The sequence below is a fragment of the Lepus europaeus genome, chromosome 17, assembly GCF_033115175.1.
Source record: "Lepus europaeus isolate LE1 chromosome 17, mLepTim1.pri, whole genome shotgun sequence".
In the NCBI taxonomy this organism is placed as follows: domain Eukaryota; kingdom Metazoa; phylum Chordata; class Mammalia; order Lagomorpha; family Leporidae; genus Lepus; species Lepus europaeus.
In genome coordinates, this window is record NC_084843.1 from 859,850 (window position 1) to 884,320 (window position 24,471).

At 60.2% G+C, this 24,471-nt stretch overlaps 1 protein-coding gene across 1 annotated transcript in view; it reads right to left on the reverse strand.

The window, feature by feature from the left end:
- Positions 1 to 18,749: 18,749 nt before the first annotated feature.
- JAKMIP3 (Janus kinase and microtubule interacting protein 3) overlaps positions 18,750 to 24,471 on the reverse strand; it is a 55,550-nt gene continuing 49,828 nt past the window's right edge. Inside the window, exons 19-22 of the mRNA XM_062214034.1 lie at positions 21,641 to 21,844; positions 20,860 to 20,925; positions 19,324 to 19,396; positions 18,750 to 18,806 (exon numbers count right to left, since the gene is read on the reverse strand). Of these exons, the coding sequence (XP_062070018.1) occupies positions 19,346 to 19,396; positions 20,860 to 20,925; positions 21,641 to 21,844 (321 nt within the window). The 3' untranslated portion in view covers positions 18,750 to 18,806; positions 19,324 to 19,345. The remainder of the gene's footprint in view (positions 18,807 to 19,323; positions 19,397 to 20,859; positions 20,926 to 21,640; positions 21,845 to 24,471) is intronic.

Sequence of the window (24,471 nt, forward strand, 5' to 3'; positions counted from 1 at the left end):
CCGCCCCCGGCGAGGCCCCGCCCCGGCCCTGTCCACGCCCCCAGACTCCGCAGCCCAGCGCCCCCCGCGGCCCCAGGCTGCGATCGCTGCTCGCGAATGGTGGCGGGCGCTGGGGGAGGGCGCCCCGCCGCGCCCGGGGGAAGGGGTGGGAGGGCAAAGTCCGGCCAGCCCCGCCTGCCTGGTCTTGGGCCTAAACAGGACTCCTTCGAGGATGGCCGCGCCCTCCCGGCGGTGCGGCCGCCTCTCCGCGAAGCTAGGGCGGCAGGCAGAGACCGCGCGGGGCGGTGATGGCGCGTGGGGCTGGGGGGCGGGGGTTGGTGGGTGGCAAAGCCCAGGCCGGTGGGCAGGGAGGCCTGACCGGAGTCCTGAGCCAGCGGCCTGGGTCTTGCGACCACAACCTGCTGAGGCCATAGGACTGTCCAGGCCGGGCAGCGTCTTGTTCCCCGCCGAGCCTGGGCCGAGCCGGGGGTCTCGCGGCCTCTCAGCCTCCTGCAGGAGGGTAGGTTACCCTGACGCGGCGGACAGGGGGCCTCGCTCTGTCCCTGTCCCCAGCCGGGTCGCAGAGGGAGCTGTCCACGCCGCGGGTGCTGAACATGGCCCGTCTTCCTCGCGCACGCGTGGGCTCCACAAGCGCAGGGCGCACTGGAGACACCGCAGGGAGGGGACCCACACACGCCGGCCGCTCCCGTAGAGTCGAGCCAAGGCAGGGGCTTGTGCGCCCGCGGGCGACGCTTCTAGAGGGGAACGTTCCTCTGCCACGGTGGCGCAGCCGCGTCTCCGAGGCCGGGCGTACTGGCCGGCACAGGCCACGCGCTCACCCGCCCCGCCCCGCCCGGATCTGTGTGGGCAGCCCGGCGCCCCCCTGCTCTTCCCTGCGTGATCGTGATCGCTGGAATTCCAGGCTCAGGCTGAGGAACAGCCACGGGAGCCGCCCTGCCCGGTGCCCTCGGGTGGCTGAGCCCCTCCCCCGCGAGGAGAAGCTCCAGGCTCCCTGCTGGCGTCCGCGGGTTCAAGCCTGGCTAGAACCTTGGGGTGAAGGTTGATCTCCGATTGAAAACGATTTTTATTAAAACTGTACAGTAATTTACAAACGTGTAAAAATTCTCTGGTATATATCATAGGAATCACAATACAAAAATAGGTGTAAAATCTGTGGTTGGTCACCATACAAACCTATCCCAGGCCGGGGCGCCGGAGTGTGGAGCGTGGTTGTTCAAGGGGCTGCCCCAGGAACACAGACGCCGCCGGCACCTCACTGAGCAACGAGCCCTGGCCGTGTTCGCGTAAATTTACAATAAAGCTTTTTAAAAAACATACCGGTAACAAATATAGACGCGATACACATATTCACAAGGAGATTTTCCTGAGCCTAAACTGAAGTCCCTGGCTGGGTGGCAACACACAGCCCTCGCTGGCTTCCACGCCCACCCCCACTCTCCGCGCACCCCTTCCCGACGGCGCTGGTGCTCGGAGCCGTGTAAGGCACTCAGGGATCCTGAAGGCGCAGGTTCCGGGCACAGAGGCGTCCTGCACTCTGGACGGTGGAGACGCACACAGCACGCCGTGTCAGCTGGGAGTCTTCGTGGAGTCTCGGTTCAGACAAACGGAAACATTTACGCTGCTGCTGTCACCCCCAGGCTTCGTCCAGGCTCCACGCAGACGCTTCCGGCAACAGCTCAGGGTCTTTCCTCTTGCTTCGGGGGGGGACGGCCTCCCCCATGTGAGGAGCAGCAGAAGCAGGGGCCCAGACCGGCAGAAACCGGTTCAGTGTACCAGCTCGGGAAACAGAGAGGCATGACCTGGGATTGAGGAAATGCACCTTGTTTTAGCCTTGAACCCCTCAGGTGCTCTGGGCCGGCAGGAACCAGGCACTGTGCTCGCCCTGGCCTCTCCCTAAGCGCGGTTCTGAAAGGCTGGATGTGCAGCCAGCAGAGGAGGTGCCCGGGACACACGGATGATGGCGATGGCATCGGATGTGGAAGCCGGTGCCAGCTCCATGTGCTTCCAGGAGTCACATGGACACTCACGGGGCCACGGGGCCCTCCCCACTAACACTGTATGAACAACAGCCCCACAGGCACCGGGACCTGGTCACACGTCCCCTTCCTGCAGCTCGCCTTTTGAAAGATCATTTAGAACCGTGTCTGAGAGAGGCTGCAACGGGGAGCAGGTACTTTGCAGGGGCCCCAGACACGGACACGACATGCAAGCCCCTCACAGGCCAAATCCACACGGCGCTGTGGGTCTGGGCGTGTTCCTAACGCCCGTCTCCAGATTCCTGGCAGCTTCCCACGCAGGTACAGGCTGGGGCCACCCCGAGATCGCCGGGTGAGCAGGGAGCTGCGTGAGCCATGTCCCTGGCTGCCTGCACAACACAGCCCGGGGCAGCTCACGTGCCAAGAGGATGCCGTCATTAAAAGGAGACGAACGCGCACAGGAGAGCAGAGACCCGGATCCCAGACGCAAGAGAGACCCTGACATCGGGCCTAGCAGCCAGGGCCTTGGGGAAGCGAATCTTGGCAGAAATCCTGCACCCCCCCCCCCCCAGGCAGACAGACATGCCTGTCTGGGCCCATGGTGTCTGCCGAGGAGACTGTGCCTGGTCCCTGCCACTCTCACCTGCCCCAGCGCTGACAGCTTGGCCACCTTCCCTCCCTCAGCTGCTGGGCTTGTCTTTCAAACAAGGATGTGTGCTGCACCCCTCACCACCCACTGTGCCCCCTTCTCGGTGCCTCAAAAGAGCTGAAGTTCATGCGCTGTCTCTGGCTGAGCAAGCACACACATGAACACATGTGTTCACAGCACCATGAATGACTTTACACCACCAAGGGCGTGACATCAGCGGAAGCGCCATCTCCAACCACTGGGCCAGACTGTCGCCATGCTGGGACCTTCCCAGGTCATGGCCTGGACCACTCAGCAGCAGTGAAACCCCTGGAAGCTGTCATCGTCCACGCACTGTGCTCTCTCTGGAAAAGAAGGGGACGACACCTGTTAGCCTGTGGGAGACACTGGGGGATGCGTGCTCTGCGGGGCAACACCGCGGGCGGGAAGATGAGCAGCACACGGGCCAGGGCTCTGGCCAGCGCCCGCTCACACAGGACAGCTGCCTTCCTGGGCCCAGCCCCAGCCGCCGAGCCACGTCTCAAGCTGCACAGGTATTCCTGGGGACAGCACTCTCACCCCTGGGGATGGCACCCACCCCCTGGGACAGCGCTCACCCCCCGGGGACAGCACTCGCCCCCTGGGGACAGTGCTCAGCCCCGGCAGCGGTGCTCACCAGGCCGTGTGCTGCCTGCAGCAGTACCCAGGGTCCTTTGTGACCCCGTTCTCACTCCTCATTGCTTTCACAGTGGCCTCGGCTCAGGTCCTTCCCTTATTCTCCCAGAGTTCTGTTTTTGAACAAGTTCTAAAGGACCTGCTAGGTTCCCTGTTCACAAAGAGGGCAGGCCTTGGATCAGCCCAAGGCCAAAGCAGCCTCCTGGGGCAGGTGGGGCTGGAACTGCTGGGGCCACGCATGGCAGGACACCCCCCCCCACACACACACACTTATTATTCTGAGGGAGGCTGGGGAGCTTTTAGTCTTTTTTTTTTAAACCTAACTTCTAAGTAGGGCATTCCTATTCTCAGCAGAATAACAAATCAACTTTGTCACAGGTAAGCTTGTTTTTACCAAGTTACCATCTTAGCCACTAAAGTTATTTATCTTTATTTGAATATTTGAAATATTTCACTTTACTTGAAAGACAGAGACAGAGACCTTCCTCCATGGGTTCACTCCCTAAATGCCCCCAACAGCAGGGCTGGGCCAGGCCAAACCCAGGATCCTGGAGCTCCATGCAGGTCCCACGTGTGGGCTCCCAGGCCCTTAGGCCACTGCCTGTTGCCCCCAGAGCACACACCCGCAGGAAGCTGGAGTCAGCAGTCGGCACTTGAACCCAGGCCCTGCAGTCCCTGAAGCCAGGGTCCCAGCAGCACCCTAACTGAACACTGGCCCCACAGGCTTGCTCCTTCCACGTGCGCGTCACACACTGCAGCAGGGAGCTCAGCAGCACTTAGAACGCCACAGCTCCTTGTGCTGGAATCCGATGCGTCTCTGAGCAGGCTGCTGTCACACCACCCGACGGCAGAGCATTAAAACGAGGGCCCCAGCCCATCCCCCTCATGTTGCACATGGAAAAGCTGAAGCCCCAAGAGAAAAAGGGCTTTCCCAGGGGACAGGCTGACCAGACCCCAGGGGTCCTGACCACCTGCCCTGAGCCCTCCCTCCCACCATTGCCACTCTAAGCTCTGTGGTCGCTGCCAGGCGTGAACTACACCCTGCAAACGCAGAGCAGGAATCTCATCGAGAACAACTTGCAGAATTCTAAGTCACTGCCCAAACGAAACAGACAAGACAAGGGCACCTGGTGACCTGGGGCCACCCTGCCTTGCTACACTCAGCCTGTTTCAGGAGAGGACTTCCTGCCCTCGGCCACGATGGCAACACAGACATTGCATGTGCACACCCACACAGAACATGCATGCACATGTACACCCCTGCAACGTGTACTCAGCCACATGTGCAAACCACACTGCACACACACTTCACATGCACTGTGCACACACCCACATCGCATGTGTGTGCCAACACACCCTGCACACATATACACACACTGCACATACACGTATACATGCTGCATACATACACTGCACACACATGTCCCACAGTTGCTGTGCACTGTACGGTAGGAAATGCAGGTTGTGTGAAGTGCCGATGGCACATAGTGAGGCTGGAGGAGAGGACGTGTCCTGGCACACATGTGATGTGTCTCGGCCAGTGCGAGCACCAGCCACAGCCTTTGTTTCAGACAGGGAGAGCCTGGCTGAGTGCTGACTGTGTGCCAGTGAGCTGGGGTTCAGTCAGAGTCCTCTGCCGAGTCCCAACCTGGTGTTCTCCACGACACCAAGATGAACGGAGCAGGCAGAGGACAACAGGGGTCCCTGACCAGCTGACGGGATGGAGACGCTGCACCCTGCCTGGAAGCTGCCTACACAGCGCTCCCAGAGACCCCGGGGGTTGGACACATGGACCAGGAACCACATCTCCGCCATCCGTGTCCTGCTAGGAATTTGCACGGGGAAACGTAAAGCTGAGACCAGCCCCTTCCTGGGCACCTAAGGGCCCCGCCCAGATCAGAACCAACCGCAGACGCGAGTCCAACCAGCAAGCTGCAGGCCTGCCACGTTTCCAGAGCGTGCACAAGGCAAGCAAACCTGGGCTCCCCGTGGGGCGTCTGCTGGCAGGGCGAGACCCTGTGCCCAGCTCCCCCGAAAGTGACCCACACCGATCTAGATTGCCAGCTTACAGAGCCCAAAACAGGCTTCTCCCCATAAGCTCTGTTTATCCAGGAAACTTGAGCCAAACATTTCCAAACCCAATGGAAACCATCGTGGCCACAAACCCTGCTTGGAGCCAAGACCTTTTACCATCACAGCTCGTCTGGGGGGAGTACCAAGAAGTGGACGGCTTTGCCCAGCCCCAGGCTCAGCTCCCCCACCCCCATCTTCCCCCTTGCCCTCTGCCAGTCTCCCTGTCAACCCCCAGCCACACACCAGGGCCACCTCTGCAGTGTCTGGCCACGGTCCCTGCAGGCCAGGTGCCGCTCAGCACGCTGACTGCAGACGGCACAAGGGCCGAGGGCCAAAGGAAGCAGAGGCCACTTCCAGGGAGCACACGGCCTGGCGCTCCTCGGGGACAGCGGGACTGGGCCACGGGCGCCCAGACACTTGGACAACATTATTCAGGTGTGTCTGGACGAGTGACTGCCATCGGGAGATGGGCCACCTGGAATTCCCCTCCAGGCCACTGACCAGAACAAGGGCCGGGTGAGGGGCGCTGCCCCCTGCTGGGCACTGGTGTCCTCCAGAACTCAGAGCTGCACGTCGGCTCCCTGCGGGCCCCCCCGCGGATTCTGGGCGGTGTCAGTGAGCTCCTATGGTAAATCAGTCAGTCCTGTCTCTACACACACACACACACACACACACAATGAGGCAGTCTTCCAAAGTTCTGGAAACTATGTGTTATGAAACAGGTGCACAGGTTTCATTTCCGCACCAAAATATTTTTAGGTCCTATTTTCCATGAACTCTTGGGACCTCCTATGTGTGTGTGCCCACATCTGATTGGTTCTGAGCCTTGACAATGACGGAGGCGGCTCCTTTTTTGAGCAGCGACTGGGTGGACACAGGTGGCATCAGGCCACAGGGCTCAGAGACGGAGTCAGGACCTGGCCCCGGCCTGTGGGGCTCTCAGCACCTCTGGCTCTCCACACACAGCACCACCCACCACGGGGAGAAAGCATTGCAGAAGCAGCTGCTGCCTGGGGCGTTAAACCTACAACCGCTGTGGTTGCTGGGCCTGCAGACTTGCTCTCCCGTCACAGCGACTGATGCGATGCTGACGAGTTCAAACAGAAATAAACCCCGTGTTTTAACCAGCATCAAAAGGGGTCTCCTCTCGAACCCCAAGCCCAGGAGAGAAGTCCCTCCCACTAGGGGCCCTCAGCTCTCCGAGTGGGGTCCCAGGGAACTGTGGGACCCTTCCCCAGAGGCAGCCTCCAGGTGAGACTGGAGTCTGGGAGCTCAGCAGCTCACACCTGCAGGGAGGTCCCCAAGGGCAGGGTACCGGGAAAATGTTTTGGAGCCCACCTGGGGGTGCCTGGGACTTGGGGAGGAGACTCCCCGGGAGGGGCTGTCTGCAGCCCCACAGCGAGCGGGGCCCTGAGGCCTGAGCCGCCAGGAGCCCTGCCCTCCCTTTCTCCTAGAGAGGGCTGGCGAGTGCGGCTGGGTCTCTCCCAGCTCAGAAGCAGGGCTCAGGGGTCAGAGGCCACTCCCTTGCAGTGCGGCCATGAGCAGGGATGCTCTGTGGGAGGGTGCATCTTCACTCTGATGACCAGGCTCCTGGGCTGGGCTGGCTGTCCCTGTGGGCCCCCACCCCCGCCGCTTCTCCTGTCCGCTCCTCTGCCTCACCGCCCCTTGGTGGCTCCTCCTTTACAACGCCCTAACCGCCTCTGCGGGAAGACAGGGGCTCGGGCCCCTCCCTGCTGCCAGGGCTGAGCGCAATCTGCTCAGGCCCCAGCCCTGCTCGGCTGGTCAGCTGCAGGGGGCAGGGTGGGCTCTCCTCCGGTCCCGACCCGGATGGAGGCAGGGCCCTGGGAGGTGCAGGAAGTCTGTTTGCAGGATTGGCCCCAGGGTGAACATGCTGGGCGGGGGTTCCCAGAGAAAAGCTCCAAATCCCTCAATCTGTCCTGTGACCCCCACCCAGCCTGGCCCCCACGGGCAGGAAGACCACAGCCCTGCCCCGCCCCCACATATGAGAAAGGAATGATCGGGGCAGTCAAGCCTGCTGCAGAGCCCCAAGGAAGCTCTGCTGGGCTGTCCACAGGGCCGGGGAGGAGGCCAGGACACCTGTGGGCCAAGGCCCCACATGCAACAGATGTGACACATGGGTGCACTCACCCACATGTACGTGTGACCATGCATGGGTGCCCTCTCATACATGTACATGTGACTACACAAGAACACACATGTACACTGCACATGACCACATGGGGGCACAAATGTACACATGTGACCATGGCTGCACTCACACACATGTATGCTGCAAGTTACTACACGGGTACACATGGGTACATGTACACACGTGAGAACACAGGTATACCCACACATGTGTACATTGCGTGTGATCACATGTGCGTTCACACACGTGCACTGAACATGACTACATGGGTGTGCTCATATGTAATGTGACCACACAGCTATGGTCACATGCACACTGCACATGTACAGTGCACATGACCAAATGCAGATACATGTGGTCCAAGGCCCAATGCACAGGTGTAGACACACACGTGTACACCTGCGCCCACACCCCCAGCAATGCAGAGGCCCTGGTGCACACACCGTGTGCCTGCCTCCCATCTGGGTCACAGCAGCTGCTCAGCCCTGGGTGGGGGTGCCGGGCCATCTTCTTGGAAAATGACATCTTATTAATGGCTTCACAGACAGGCTAGTAAAAGAACCCATTATTGCTTCAACAGAGATGGTTACGGAGACAGCTGGCCCCCAGGCCGTTAAGCCTGGATGAAAAGAATACATTAGAGAGGGGGCAGCACACGGGGGAGGGGAGACCCTGGTGTCCAGCTAGCGACGCAGTTTCTGAGTGATTCACTGCCAGCAGCCGAGAAGCGGCTGTGCCACAGGGGAAACAGGAAGACTCTCAACAAGGAACAGTCACAGCTCTGCAGCCAGAGTGGCCGTGCCTCTAAAGCAGACGCTGGCGTTGGGGCACCAGGAGCAGCTCCTGCACCTGCTGGTGCCTTGGAGACCTTAGGAGAATGTTCAGGAAGCACCACTCATGAAAGCCAGCCCCTGGGTGGACCTGGCGTCCCCCAGTGAGTCCCAGGTCGCACCAGTGGACAAGTGGACGAGTGTCCAGTATATCTCAGCACGGTGACAGCAAGTACAGAAAGCTCGTCCCCTAGCTTCTTTTAAACAAACACTGACAGCCAGTAGAAGCCACACCTCTCGGGAACATCTGTGTCTCCCCAAACAGTGCCCCCAGCTGTGGGAGCTGCATCTGTGGAGGTCACAGGGCAAAGGGACGAAATGACAGAGGGGGATGTTTGGAGGCCATGGGCCAGCAGGAGGCAGCCCCACAACCAGAATGAAGGTAACTCTGTGCTTCAAGAAAGCCATTCAGGACCTGGGGAGGGGGGAGAGCGCCAGCATGGGCCCCCAGGCCAGTGACGACAGCTGCACACGACAGACAGGTGCAGCTCCTCTTCCCCATCAGATGAACGTGTGCTGTCTGTGGACTCGGCCTCTCCCTGAGCCCAGGCTGACGACGTGGCCCCGGCTGGACTGGTGGTCCAGGGGCAGCTCCTTGGGGAGCACCTAGGAGACCCCTACCATCTCAGGCTCCTTGCCCAGATGCTCGGATGACAGGTGGCCCATGTGTGCCCCCCAGGAGGCACACATGTGTCATGAGCTCAGACACAGCCCCATGTGGGGGGCACGGTTTCCAAACAGCTCCCATTTCGATCCCTTCCACACACACACAGATGCAGTACAGAGAACTGTGCTTCGGTTCCGATACAGAGGTCCCTGCTGGTCCTGCCCTGTGCTCACCAAGTGGGGTGCACGCTGAGCGAGGGCAGCACGTCTCTGGCCCCAAAGCCGCCGTGCAGCCGCGCTGTCTGGGCTGCCACAGTGGATGTCGTCTGTGACCAAGCCCGGGGCAGTGCAGCTCATTGGCATTCAGACGCCCGCTCTGCGATGGGCCGTAAATCCAAGTGTGCTGACAGCCAATTTAACACTTCTCACGCGTCCAGAACCCAGCTGGAAGAGGCAAGGTCCCTGGAGACCCAGCCTGCCCCTCCCCCAGGCCCAGATGGGGACCGGCAGTGCCTGGCTCACTGCTGGAGGCGGCCAGCAGCAGGAGCAGGGGGCAGGGGCCCAGCCATGCCGGCCAGAGCGAGCTGGCCTCGAAGCTGGCGCTGGGTTCAGCCAGCAGAAGGGGATCTGACCAGCAAGGGCAGGGGCCAGGCACCCACATAAACGCTGCAACCCACGCTGTGCCCCACGGCAGAAACGTCGAGATGCGTCATCAGCGCTTTAGGTGTAAGACAAAAGCCAAAAACTTCTAGGGAGACGGGGAGGAGCGTCTGTGACTCGAGTCGTGCCGTTATTTCCTTTGTTCTAGTACCGACAAGCAGTCATTAAAAAATCAAAACGGGCTTCACTGGGCTGGAGAACTCCTGCTCCCAGAAGACGTTCTTAAAATAACAGGAAGAGGAATGAGGCTGGAGAGAGCCCCTTGGTGCCGTGCACCTGACGAACACGTGTCAGCGCGGAGGAAGCAGCCTCAGAACACAAGGACAAAGGCCCCAGCGAGAGGGGCGGGGGCTCCGATCGCCCTCCACCAGGAAGGACTCGCAGCCCCGTGTCCCCGGGGCCGTCTGCGAGGCGCAAGGTCAAAGCCACAGCAGACACCGCCGCACCCCTGCAGGCAGGGAACAAACCCCACAAACCAGCACCAAGACCGGCAGCACAGGAACTCCAGGCTGGCGATGGGAATGCAACAGCACAGCCACTGTGGACGACACTCACCCTGGATCCAGCAGCCCTCGTTCTACCCATGAGGTGAAAATTCACACTCACGGGGACATTTGCAGCACTCCTGCTCCCAACTGCCAGTCCCCGGAAACCGCGCCAGTGTCTCCCGTCCCCGGGGCACGGGGCTGCTTGACTGGTGCTGCGGCTGTGGAAGGGAAGCAAGCTCGCAGCACAAACCCAGAGACACAGCTGCACACGCACTGCCCCCACGGCGCACACTCCGCACATACACTGCACACAAACTACACACGCCACACCACACGGCACACACCACACACACACGGCACACAGCCGCACACAGACTACACACAGCTGTACCACACACTGCACCACACGGCACACACCACACACACACGGCACACAGCCGCACAGACTACACACAGCTGTACCACACACTGCACCACACGGCACACACCACACACACACGGCACACAGCCGCACAGACTACACACAGCTGTACCACACACTGCACCACACCACACACACACGGCACACAGCCGCACAGACTACACACAGCTGTACCACACACCGCACCACACAGCACACACACACGGCACACAGCTGCACACACACTGTACATACACTCCACACAGCTGCACACACACAGCACACCCACTGCACACACTGTACAACACCCACAGCAGAGAAACCTGGGAACAACAGCTCTAACACAGGATCCTAACTGGTGACAAATCAATGCCATAAACACCTGCGGCGGGGAAGAGACAGTAACTAAGCTCAGTGATTTTGGAAAACAGCATGTGCTCATCTGGATGCTGCAAGTACAGGCCAGCACTGCACTCTGGGGAGGGTGTCTGTTCCTTGCAGGTGTGGGTTAGCAGTGCTGCAACAACAGTGCGTGTCCTAACAAGGCGGGGCAAATATGCAAATAGACTGTGACAGCCACATGACCCCCTGCCAGAGAGAAAAGTGACAAATGGGCAGAAGTGGAGGAGGGACTGAGCTCAGCATCCTTGACTTACGATTGGGCAAACAGGAACTCACGGTCTTGTGATGGGGTGGGGAGAGGAGAGGGAGGGAGGGCAGACGGGCGGATGGTCAGACGGACAGACGACGGCAGACAGATGACGGGCGGATGGTCAGACGGACAGACGGCGGCAGACAGATGACGGGCGGATGGTCAGACGGACAGACGACGGCAGACAGATGACGGGCGGATGGTCAGACGGACAGACGACGGCAGACAGATGACGGGCGGATGGTCAGACGGACAGACGACGGCAGACAGATGACGGGCGGATGGTCAGACGGACAGACGACGGCAGACAGATGACGGGCGGATGGTCAGACGGACAGACGACGGCAGACAGATGACGGGCGGATGGTCAGACGGACAGACGACGGCAGACAGATGACGGGCGGATGGTCAGACGGACAGACGACGGCAGACAGATGACGGGCGGATGGTCAGACGGACAGACGACGGCAGACAGATGACGGGCGGATGGTCAGACGGACAGACGACGGCAGACAGATGACGGGCGGATGGTCAGACGGACAGACGACGGCAGACAGATGACGGGCGGATGGTCAGACGGACAGACGACGGCAGACAGATGACGGGCGGATGGTCAGACGGACAGACGACGGCAGACAGATGACGGGCGGATGGTCAGACGGACAGACGACGGCAGACAGATGACGGGCGGATGGTCAGACGGACAGACGACGGCAGACAGATGACGGGCGGATGGTCAGACGGACAGACGACGGCAGACAGATGACGGGCGGATGGTCAGACGGACAGACGACGGCAGACAGATGACGGGCGGATGGTCAGACGGACAGACGACGGCAGACAGATGACGGGCGGATGGTCAGACGGACAGACGACGGCAGACAGATGACGGGCGGATGGCTAGACGGACAGATGATGGCAGACAGATAGACAGACGGATGGGAGCAGTTTTGCAGAGGCTTTGCACACGCATGCACTTCGGAGCTCCCTCTCGGGGTCAGAAGCAAACTCACTCCAGCACTGCTGGACACACGGAGGACAGACAGCGGCTTCCTAAACATCAGCCTCCGACAAGAGGAACGGTTGGCTCCAGAGCCGGAGCAGGGACAACACACAGGAGCCTGGGACACCTTGTGGCGACAGAGTAAAAGAGGGGGGAGTTTAACCGCCACCTGCAGCAGCCAACTTAGGCCCCTTGTCTGGCTGCTCCACTTCTGATCCAGCTCCCTGCTGTGGCCTGGGGAGGCAGCAGAGGACGGCCAAGTGCTTGGGCCCGTGCATCCACCTGGAAACCTGAAGAAGCTCCTGGCTCCGGCCTGGCCCAGCCCTGGCCATCCTGGCCATCGGAGGAGTGAATCAGTGGATGGAAGATCTCTCCTCTGTCTCTCCTTCTACTCTGCCTTTCAAATAAATAAATAAATCTCTTTAAAAAAAAAAAAAGTAGGTACACTGAATGGACACAGAGGCCAGCCCACTCAATGGCTTCAGCTGGAGCCACTTGAGCAAGAAAATAATTGCTGACGATTCTGGATTATGAGCTAAGAGCTACGAGCCCATGTGGACAGGACGCACTGGATAGAGGGACGGAGAGGAGAGAGCGTCTTTACAGACATCTCACTAAGGACCAGGAAGAGCAGGAGCAGCACAGCCGCAGCGGCAGGGAGGCCTGGGAAGGGAGGGGAGGGAGGGGAGGGAGGGGGCGCAGGCGGCAGTTAGCAGAAACAGGACACCTGAGCAGCCCAGGTACCGCCCCTCGTCCACTCGACTCACAAAGGCCACCTCCTAGTCAGAGCAGACAGGCACCACCCCCAAAATGGCCAAGACTGAGGTCACAGCAGTAAAACAGGGTGCCTGGGGACACCTGCTGTGACACAAGGTCCCACGGGCATTTCCCACAGCCTCAGTGGGACCCCAGAGCACAGCGGGCAGCTCAACCTGGGAGGCAAAAGCCTCGGCCAGTTCTGGTCACGCGCCCGGGTCAAGAAGGACGAAGAGGGGCCGGTGCTGTGGCGTAGCAGGTAAAGCCGCCAACTGCAGTGCTGGCATCCCATATGGGCACCGGTTCTAGTCCTGGCTGCTCCTCTTCCAATCCAACTATCTGCTATGGCCTAGGAAAGCAGTGGAAGATGGCCCAAGTGCTTGGGCCCCTATACCCACAAGGGAGACCCAGAAGCTCCTGGCTCCTGGCTTCAGATCAGCCCAGCTCCAGCCGCTGTGGCCAACTGGGGAGTGAACCAGTGGATGGAAAACCTCTCTCTCCCTGCCTCTCTCTCTGTGTAACACTGACTTTCAAGTAAATAAATTAATCTCAAAAAAAAAAAAAAAAAAAAAGGATGAAGAAGGACAAAGGCCCCAGCACCCGCGACAGTAGGGACTGAGACATGAGACAGAACATGCCCTGGGGCCTGGGCACAGGGAGGGGCCTGTGCCAGGAGGGGGAGGGGGAGTGCCAGATGCCGGCAGCAGGGAGCCGGGGGAGGGGCGCACAAGAACGCCTGTACTATCTTTGCAACTAAATGGATTCAGAAATAAAAAGATTTTAAGAAGCTAATTTGGGTGGAAGGAGATGCTTGCTCAGACATGGCAGCGGGCTGCCAGCCCCTCCCTGAGGGGCCACTCACAATGAGGGTGGGGTTCCCGGCACAAGAGCCCCCGTGCTCCGTGCTGGCTCAGATGCCAGTCACAGCTGACCTCTTTCGCACCCAGGCTGGGGGAGAGCACAGAACGCTGGGGAGACCCCCCAGGTCAGATCACAGCTGCCGTCCTTGTGGCCACAGCCCGGGCGCCCAGCAGGTGTCACATCCTCCTCTCACTCGACTGAGCACACACCAAGGGGCACCGGCACCACACAGCCGGAGCCTGGGCTCCTGGGGCTGCCAGGGACAGGCCTCCGCCACCGCCCGGCTGGAGGTCAGCACTGGGCCGTAACGACCCTCTCTGGCCGTCCACCTGGTGGAGGAAGTCGGCCTCTCACAGTTCTTCCTACTGCAGCTGGTGTCTGGAGTTCTCCCTCGATCCTGAGGCGCTGGGGCTGCTCAGGGGACAACGAGCTTATCCTGTGACTGAGAGCGTCCGACCCGGCCCTGGGCTGCCCTGTGTTGTGCCTACCCCGTGCCCTGCAGCTGTGGGCACAAAGCACAGCTGGGCTCCTCTGGGACCCCTGCTCTGATGACAGTGTGGCCACGCAGGGGAGCACCGAGGGGGAGGGCACGGTGCAAGCCACCACTGGGTCCAGGGCCCACGGAATCTCCACCCAGGAAGTCATCCATCATGCCCAGGTCCTCACGGCTGCCACGGTCCAGGCCCCTCCCTGTGTCCCCAGTCCTCTGACCTGGCCCTGGCTCCCTTCCATGTGTGGGACTTGCCCAGGGCTCAGGTATGGAGTAGCCTTCCACACCCTGGGCAGTCTACCCACCTGCACTCGGGGAGGGAGCCCCTGGCCACCAGGGGCTGAGGGACGCAGTAGAGGGGCAGGGCCACCCTGCTGTCCTGGCACACAGCCCCACAGAAGCAGGGGTCACCGCGCTGCACAGGGCTAACCTGCAGCTCAAGCATCCCAGGCTGTGACTGCTCCCCACCCCCAGGCAATCACAGAGCCAGCTCCCACAGCTCCTGCACACACTGAGCATAGCCACGGAGAGCTCAGGACCGAACTCCTCGGCAAGGCAGCCCTGAAGGCCGGGGAGACAGGACGCCACATCCGGGAGGGCCTGCTGGGCTGCTGCGCCCTCTTGTGGCCATCTCTGTGCACGTCCAGGACGGCGCCGCGCCAGACACCCCCTTACATTGGGGTCCACACTCCCTGTAGCGACAGCATCATTATGCAAGACACAGCCCTAAGAAGGGGCACCCAGACCATGACAAGGTGGTGGAGGACGCGGCCCGTGGCCCCTTCTGAGCAGGCAGGAGCGGCTGGCTCCCTCCTTTCCCATTGCTACAGATGCCATCCTGGAGTCCCAGAGCCTTGTGGGGGAGGAGCTCACTGAGCATCCCTGGGGTGCCCACCCCTGCCCACCCTCCATGGGGCAAACAAACCACATGTCTCCAGACCCCTCACTCAGGAAATCCCACTTGTAAAGAGAATTCAACAACAGAACACTTGCTCCTGTCCTCAGCCTCATTCCCTGCTGAGGGTCCCACCAGAGCAAGACATGGAGCAGGCGATACACGGAAGACAGAATATGCACACATACGGGACAGACAGACACAGAGCACTCACACACGGGGCAGACAGACACAGAACACGCACACACGGGGCAGACAGACACAGAACACGCACACACACGGAGCAGACAGACACAGAACACGCACACATACAAGACAGACACAGAACACGCACACACGGGGCAGACAGACACAGAACACACACACGTGGGGCAGACAGACACAGAACACACACACATACAAGACAGACACAGAACACGCACACATACAAGACAGACACAGAACACGCACACATGGGGCAGACAGACACAGAACACACACACATACAAGACAGACACAGAACACGCACACATACAAGACACAGAACACGCACACATGGGGCAGACAGACACAGAACACTCACACATACAAGACAGACACAGAACACGCACACATACAAGACAGACACAGAACACGCACACACGGGGCAGACAGACACAGAACACGCACACATACAAGACAGACACAGAACACGCACACATGGGGCAGACAGACACAGAACACTCACACATACAAGACAGACACAGAACACGCACACACGGGGCAGACAGACACAGAACACACACACACGGGGCAGACAGACACAGAACACGCACACACGGAGCAGACACAGAACATGCACACACATGGGGCAGACACACAGAACACACACACATATAGGACAGACACAGAACACGCACACATACAGGACACAGAACACACACATGGGGCAGACAGACACAGAACACTCACACACATGGAGCAGACCAGAACATGCACACAAACATGGGGCAGACACACAGAACACACACACACACACACACGAGGAAGACAGACACAGAACACACACACATATAGGACAGACACAGAACACGCACACATACAGGACACAGAACATGCACACAAACAGGACACAGAACACGCACACACATGGAGCAGACAGAACACACACACGGGGCAGACACAGTACACACACATGGGGCAGGCAGACACAGAACACACACACATGGGGCAGACAGCACACACACACACACACATGGGGCAGACACAGAACACGCACACATACAGGACAGAACACACACACACATAGAACACACACACATAGCAGACAAACACAGAACATGCGCACACACAGAACACAGAACACGCACACATACAGGACATAGAACACGCACACACATGGAGCAGACACAGAACACACACATACATGACACAGAACACACACACGCATGGGGCAGACAGACACAGAACACGCACACACATGGAGCAAACACAGAACACACACACATAGCAGACAAACACAGAACATGCACACACGTGGAACAGACACACACAGAACACACAGGGCAGACAACACACAGGAACAGAGGACACACAGAGCAGATACACTCAAGAGCAGACACAGAACACGCACACACCCGTGGAGCAGGCAGACACAGTGCAGCTGGACATGGGCAGTGGGCACCACAGGCACCAGGCCAGGCGCGTGCCAAGAGCCTTCACAGGAACAAGGACTGACCAGTCTTACTGGGTCAGAAGGGGTCTCTCCTTTTCCGCAGGTGGGGGGACACTCATCTGTGACACTGAGGGGGCTGTTCCGTGTCCCCGCAGTGCTGGTGCACCCAGCTCCTGCCCCCACATGCTGTGCACCCCCACCCCCCAGCAGGGGTTCCTCCCATACCCACGGGATGCCCCCAGGCTGTGGCCGTGCAGAGGCAGGAGAGAGCCTCACAGGGCAGCCTGCTGCCCCGCCGTGGAGGTCCCTCTTCCACTCCGGGGCTCCTGGGACCTCTATGCTGACCCGCACATGCCCAGGCCCCTTCTGCACCTGTACCCCTGAAGAGGGCAGCGCAGACGACCTCACACCCCTCCGCCCCTCCCCTAAGTGGGTGAGTGGGCCTGGAAAGCTGACCCGGCAGTGTTCTGCAGAGGGGGCACACGTCAATCAGATGCTCCACCCCTCAGACAGAAGGGACAGAGGCCTCAGGGGGGCTTCAAGAAGTCTCTTGTCTCCTCTCCCCATGAGGCCCCTGGCCCGGGCCAGGTCTCTCCCCTGTGCCCAGGACCCCTAAGCCACCCCGTTACGAGCACCTGCCCTGACTTCACACACCAGGTGTGCTTCAGGGGGAAATGGCTGGTTTTGTGCTAACTGTAGCTGAGGGCCCCTGACCCTGGGGAAGCCCCTACTACCTGGGGGGCTCAAAACCACAGGACACCACGGGGAGGTTCTCGGCAGAGGGGGGAAGGGGCCAGAGCCATGCAGATGGAAGTTGCTAGAAATGGCCGGTCCTGGAGGAGAGACAAGCTCAGGGCAGTTCCCCAAAGGACACTCACAGGTGTCCAGGGTCTGAGCTCAGGCTCAGTGTGGGTCGGCAGGTGGAGCCGCAGGTGTGCAGCCCCCTCCAGCTGCTCTGAGTAGGCACCCAGGCTCCCTGGGCCCGTATCAGATAGGGCAGCACCGGACTGCAGGATCAGCAGGCCTGGAGGTGGTGTGCCAGCCCCGGGGCCACCCAACGAGGAGGAAGGTGGACGGACGCCACTCCTTACCCAAAGCTGCGTGGACCCGGCTCCTTCTCACGGCCGCGCAAGTGCAGGTGCATCTGTGCCTCTCAGCTGGGTGCTGCTCCTCGCGTGCAGAGGCTCGGGACGGGCCAGCGGTGGGCACTCTGGCTGTCACCCGCCAGGGCGCTTTCAGGGCCTGTGGTTTCTGGGGTTGCCCTGTTGTGCCCAGGCTCTGGGGGGGCCTCTCCCCGCTGGCGCTGGCCCGCCTCACCCCGTCATCTTGCCGCCGCTTCCTCCTGCAGGCCCACATGACCCTGGCCAGTGTCCGGGACAGGGTGTCTGCCTTCCTGTCTCGGGTGGGGTGGCACTCGCCTGCCCCCGTGGTGGCGACGATACAGCAGAACAAGGGCGGGCACGGCTCTGCCGGCCGGTCGGTGCCCAGGACTCCAGCGTGTGAGTCACAGCGTCATCCGGTGACCCACAGTGCCACAGGGAACCCTCCTCGCTCCCGAGTGGGGGTCATCTCTGAGGGCACAGCCCTCGTCTCGTCCCCGAGGAGCCGGCGTAGCTCCCGCACCTCCCTGCAGACACGCGGCAGTTACTGTGAGGACCAAGAGGGCCGGCCTGGCCCTGGGCTTAGGCTCCTGCTGAGGCGGTGCTCGCCCCTGCTTGGCAGGGAGCACCACACCGGGAAGGGGGCTGCTGGCGGGCAGGAGGCCCCCAGAGTCCAGCAGCCAGGGCCAGGCCTCTCCCACAGAGGCTCCTGGTGGCAGAACTAGTCCTTATTCCGGCTCGTTCCCAGGGGGGAGCAGCCCTGACTCAGGGGCACTCAGACCACTCAGGGCCACCCCAGATGCCTCTTTCCCCTCGTCCTCCATAGCACAGGTGCGCAGGGACCAAGTCCTCGTGAGTCTTCGAGGGTGAGAGGCGACATCGCACCCGGTTCTGGTCCCGCTGGGGCAAAGGGGCCTGGCTCCTCGGGAAGCTGGAAGTACAGAGACCCAGAGAACAGAAGTCAGGGGGCCGCACCGGCTCGGCCGCGGGGACGAGGCGCTGCAGGGAAGGTGACCGGTGCCTACAGGAAGTGCTCCCTTGGGGCATCTGCAGGCTCCATCCTGGGCCCTCTTGTCTGTGTGCCCTGGTCTGCAGGTAGGGCTGGGGCCCTCCAGGCCAGCGCAGTCACTGTCGGCAGCGCCAGGCCCTCCCGACCATAGGAAAGCCATGACACAAACTTGCCCAGCACTGCCGGCCACGGAGCCACCGAGACTGAAAAGAGAAGTCCTTGACTCTGGTTCACAGCATGTTTCTCATGCCCAGTGCTACCTGGGGGCCCCTTCTGCTTCCTCCCCCGTGGGGGCAGCTGCACCTTGCGGCCCTCAGGGGGAGACTGATCTGACTCTAGGGCGGGACTTGTGGCTCTGGAAGGGCACCCCTGGGGTGGCCCCTGCTCCTCCAGCAGAGAGCAGACCCTCCCCGGAAGGCTCTGCCAGTGAAATACTCACCGCCTCGGGGTGCCGAGATGCACTATGACCAGAGAATGAACGCTAGGGAGAAAAATAAGAACAAAAATAGAAACTGAAAGGGAGGGGAGGGTGGAGGAACGGAAGGAGAGAGAGAGAGAGAGAGAAGAGTTTGTCTTGTTTCTGACAAGAAACCCCGAGTGACCACAGACAGGACAGGCAGGGCTGGAGGCTTCGGGCAGCAGATGTAGCTCAGGGGTCCGTGCGAATTCCCGAGGGACACACGGGGAGCTGGGCTGTAAGCACTAGTCGGGGGTCCCCAGCTCCATGAGGCGAGGCCTCAGGGCTCAGTTCCCCCCTGGGGTAGAACCACCCCCTCCTCCACCTGGCTTGGGATGGATGGCGAGAGACACTCCAGGTACCCAGTGGCCACAAGCACTCGGAGACAGTACTTTGTTCTTGGTCTCATTATAAGGGGTGAAATACAACCTCGGCCCTGGACAAACACCACGCGGGCGTGGGGCTGGGCCAGGAGACACGGAGGAGAGAATCTGGCAGTGGAGCCACAATGGAAGGAAGGGTGGCTGTGAAAACACAATCGATGCCTCACTTAAGTTGTTCTGTTCGGAACAAAGGCCCTCAGGTGAAGACGTAAAACAAGACCCTGGAGTTCGGGGAGATGTGGAGGCTGAAGCCCAAGAGCTGTGGCCCCTCCCCACTTGACCAGTGCCCAGAGGGCAGACGGATCCGGCTGGGAATCCAACTGTGCCCAGCTCCTGGGCTCATTCCTTGAGGCGCTCTGAATAGATTTTCCCAGCAGAGGGCACTAAAGAGGCTAGCAGACGGGGGGAGGGGGTTCGGTCATGGCCAAGGAGGACTGGGGCAGGGCTGGTGTGGGCATGGGGAGGGAGAGAGACCAGTTGTATGAGAATTGTCCAAGAGCCGTGGCTGGTTCCTCCCAAGGCCAAGGTCAAGGACATGTGCACCACAGAAGTGTCCTGTGCAAGCATCAGCTTCCTGTTCTCTCCTTGAGAGACAAGACAGGGAGGGGGGTGGGGGCCGCCAGCCAGCTCACTCAGAGCTCCACGGCGGCTGGCCACGTCGCCGACACCTGTCACAGGACTCACGAGAGCCAAGCAAGCAGTGACCCCAGAATCACTGAAGCAGGTGCAAACCCTGAGAAGGGGTGGCCCTAAGGTAAGCCAGACCCCGCAGGAGACTAGGATGCTGTCCGGTGACTCCAGCATGTGGACCGGGCAGCACCATGTCTGTCAACATGCTCAGAGGCAGCCAGACGGCCCTCCCCAGCCTTGGGCCTGTGGCCCTGACCCAGGGGTTCTGGACCTGCAGGCGACTGCCTTACGGAGCAGAATGGAGGGCAGCCCCCAGCGAGAAGGCTGGACCAGCAGGGGTGGTGCACGCACGGAGGTGCCAGGCACAGCAGCACGGCTCAGGGCGTCAGCACCGAGAGGGACTCCAGGCCCCAGGGCCACGGGCTGACACCTGCTTCTGCTTGGCTCCACCTGGTCGGCAGGTGGGGCTGCCCCGAGTAGAGATCTTCAAACCTATGTGTGTTACCTTCTCCTCCAGCTCCTTAATTTGCCGCTTCTGAGTTTCTATTCTCTCTTCTAACTCCTTAATTCTCTGCAAGGTTAAAAGAGGATATATTCAGTACTTTCAGAATATTTGAGGAGCCAAGTGGGAAAAAGCCTTCACAATTCGCCCCCATTGATGGGTGGCAGTCACGGGGTGGGAAGGGGTCCGTCCCACCCTTCCACTTGGCTTCGAATCAGGAAATCCCGATGTGCAGGGACAGCGAGGGCCTCCCCAAGTCACCAGGGCAAAGCACGGCCAGAGGCTCCCGACGGCCACACCTGCGCCTGCGCCTGGGCCCTGGAAGCAGCTCAAAGGTGCTCATGGTTCACCTGAAGGGAGCACGCGGTCTGCCAGTAGCCGTCCCCCCCCCCCCCACTGCCCCAGAGACCAAAAGGGTCCACGGGGCAGCACTGGAGCAAGCCCTCTGCCAGACACCAGCAGATGGGCCTGCTGCGTCCCAGTCCACCTGAACCTTGTGCGTGAGGCGTGCTCTTGGAACATGTCCATAACCCATTTGCAAGCCAGCTGGGCACACGCACAGCAGGGCTGTCCTCGCCTCCCACTAGGATGCAACTGATGCATTGCTGAGGTCCCAGGGAAGACCAGGGGCTGCCACCTGCTGGCCAGCTGTGGGCCCCGGGCAATGCCCTCGGGCATGGCCCCTGGAAGCAAGGCCGTCGGATGGCTCTGCCACAGGAAGCCAGCCTGGGTTGGCCCTTCCGCCTCATTCTCGGCTGCCCCCCGAAGCCACCAGCCCACGCACCTGCTGTGCCAGCTGCAGCAGCTCCATGCGCTCCCGCAGGATCTGCGCATCCCGCTCACGCAGCTCGCTCATGACCTGGCGCTTCCACTGCTCCACGGCCACCTTGAGCTTCTCGCGCTCCTCCTCCGTCAGCAGCGTGGCCACTTTGGCCCCTGCCTCCTGCTGCAGGGCGTCATACAGCATGGCTTCCAGCTCCAGGATGTGCTGAGGGTCAAGCAGAGGCAGGCTGGTCCTCCCTCCTCCCGGGATGCACCTGCCGCACCCAGGGCTGCTCAGCTCAGCTGCTGAGAAGAGCAACCGGAGGCCGGGCCAGCCGCCATGGGAGAGGGCAAGGTGGAGTGTGCCACAGCTGGGAACCACAGTGCTCCTGTGGGTTTCTGGGGAAGGCCCTGGAACCCCAGACACTCCCATCTACAAGAAGACCCTCACATAGAAGCCCCCCGGATCAGGGACCGATGTTGGATACAGAGGCTGGGAAAGACCAGAGTCTGTGGAGCCAGCGTGGGAGCTGGGGGTGGGGTGACCAGGAAGGGTGGAGCAGGGGCGGCCCCTCCGCTGCACAACCCCTGTGCGCGTGAGAAAGCACCACGGCGGGTGAGAAGCGATGCCCTTGCTAGGAGGCACACAGCAGTTACAAACCCCCGGGGGCTACCCGTTCCGTCTGGAGAACTACAAACGCCATCTTTGGGGAACTGTAATCTTGGAGAGAAACAAATTCTCAGTTACAGAATTCCTTTGCCCCCATCAAAAATGTGGCATCTTCAGAAGTGAACGCTTCCTTTCCCACGGGCAAAGCGACTCTGAAACTCCTGTTGCCAGCAGAAATTCCACAAAATAAAAGCCCTTTTGGCCACACTTACATCTTATCGTTCTTGACAGGCACACAACAAACTGTCCCCAGCTATCACAACCCTCCCACGCTCCCACGTCAGCTGTCACTTCTAGGAGCTGAAGAACTGGGTGCACCTAAGAGACCACGCTCTAAAAATCACCAGCGGAGCCTGGACCAGGAATTAGCAATGGTCTCCGGGAGCCAGCAGATATTTCCCCTGCTCTGCTGGGGACATCCCCAAAGAAGGCCACCTGGAGGAGGCCACTCCATGGTCTCCCCCGGCCTCTGCCCAGGCCACCCGAGGAAGCAGCCTTTCTCCTTCAGCACCTCGGGTGCTCAGCTCAGAGCAGCCAGTGTAGGAAAACCCTGTGGGTGCCGTGGGCTAGGTCGTGTCGCCCTCAAAGCAGACAGGAAGCTGTAGCGCAGAAGCAAACATGCAATGAGTTATATAAGACTCAGGGGATAAAACACACAATGGTGGCACAACAAACAGGGCAGGTTCTGTGTGGGAAGAACTACAGGGAGACCCCCCGCCCGCAGCACCCCACAGAAGACTCAATAACACCAAACGGAGCAGCCAGTCCCACACAGGGAGACCCCTCCACCTGCACAGGCCACACAGCAACACAGCAAAGACCCACAACACTGCACAGGAAGACACAGGATCACATAGGAAAACCCCTCAGAGTACCACCCAGAACCTGCCCCCCCACAGCAACACGCAAAACACTCCTGATAGCGCCACACAGGAAGGCACCCCCACCACACAGGAAGTGACCCCGGAGCACCACAGAGGTCAACACCCTCCAAAGCATCACAGAGGAAGACCCAAGTATCACACAGGAAGATCCCTCACAGCACCAAACAGGAAGTTCCCCCCAAAGAACCACTTAGGAAAATGCCTCTCACAGGGCCACCCAGGAAGTGTCCTCACAACTCCACACAGGAAGTGTCCTCACTGCCCACACAGGAAGTGTCCCCACAACTCCACACAGGAAGTGTCCTCACTGCCCACACAGGAAGTGTCCCCACAACTCCACACAGGAAGTGTCCTCACAGCCCACACAGGAAGTGTCCTCACAACTCCACACAGGAAGTGTCCTCACTGCCCACACAGGAAGTGTCCTCACAACTCCACACAGGAAGTGTCCTCACAGCCCACACAGGAAGTGTCCTCACAACTCCACACAGGAAGTGTCCTCACTGCCCACACAGGAAGTGTCCTCACAACTCCACACAGGAAGTGTCCTCACTGCCCACACAGGAAGTGTCCTCACAACTCCACACAGGAAGTGTCCTCACAGCCCACACAGGAAGTGTCCCCACAACTCCACACAGGAAGTGTCCTTACTGCCCACACAGGAAGTGACCTCACAACTCCACACAGGAAGTGTCCTCACAGCCCACACAGGAAGTGTCCTCACAGCCCACACAGGAAGTGTCCTCACAGCCCACACAGGAATGACCTCATAATTCAACACAGGAAGTGTCCTCACAACTCCACACAGGAAGTGACCTCACAACTCCACACAGGAAGTGACTCACAACTCCACACAGGAATTGTCCTCACAACTCCACACAGGAAGTGTCCTCACAACTCCACACAGGAAGTGTCCTCACAACTCCACACAGGAAGTGTCCTCACAGCCCACACAAGAAGTGTCCTCACAGCCCACACAGGAAGTGTCCCCACAACTCCACACAGGAAGTGTCCTCACAACTCCACACAGGAAGTGTCCTCACTGCCCACACAAGAAGTGTCCCCACAACTCCACACAGGAAGTGTCCTCACAGCCCACACAGGAAGTGTCCTCACAACTCCACACAGGAAGTGTCCTCACAGCCCACACAGGAAGTGTCCTCACAACTCCACACAGGAAGTGTCCTCACAGCCCACACAGGAAGTGTCCTCACAGCCCACACAGGAAGTGTCCTCACAACTCCACACAGGAAGTGTCCTCACAGCCCACAAAGGAAGTGTCCTCACTGCCCACACAGG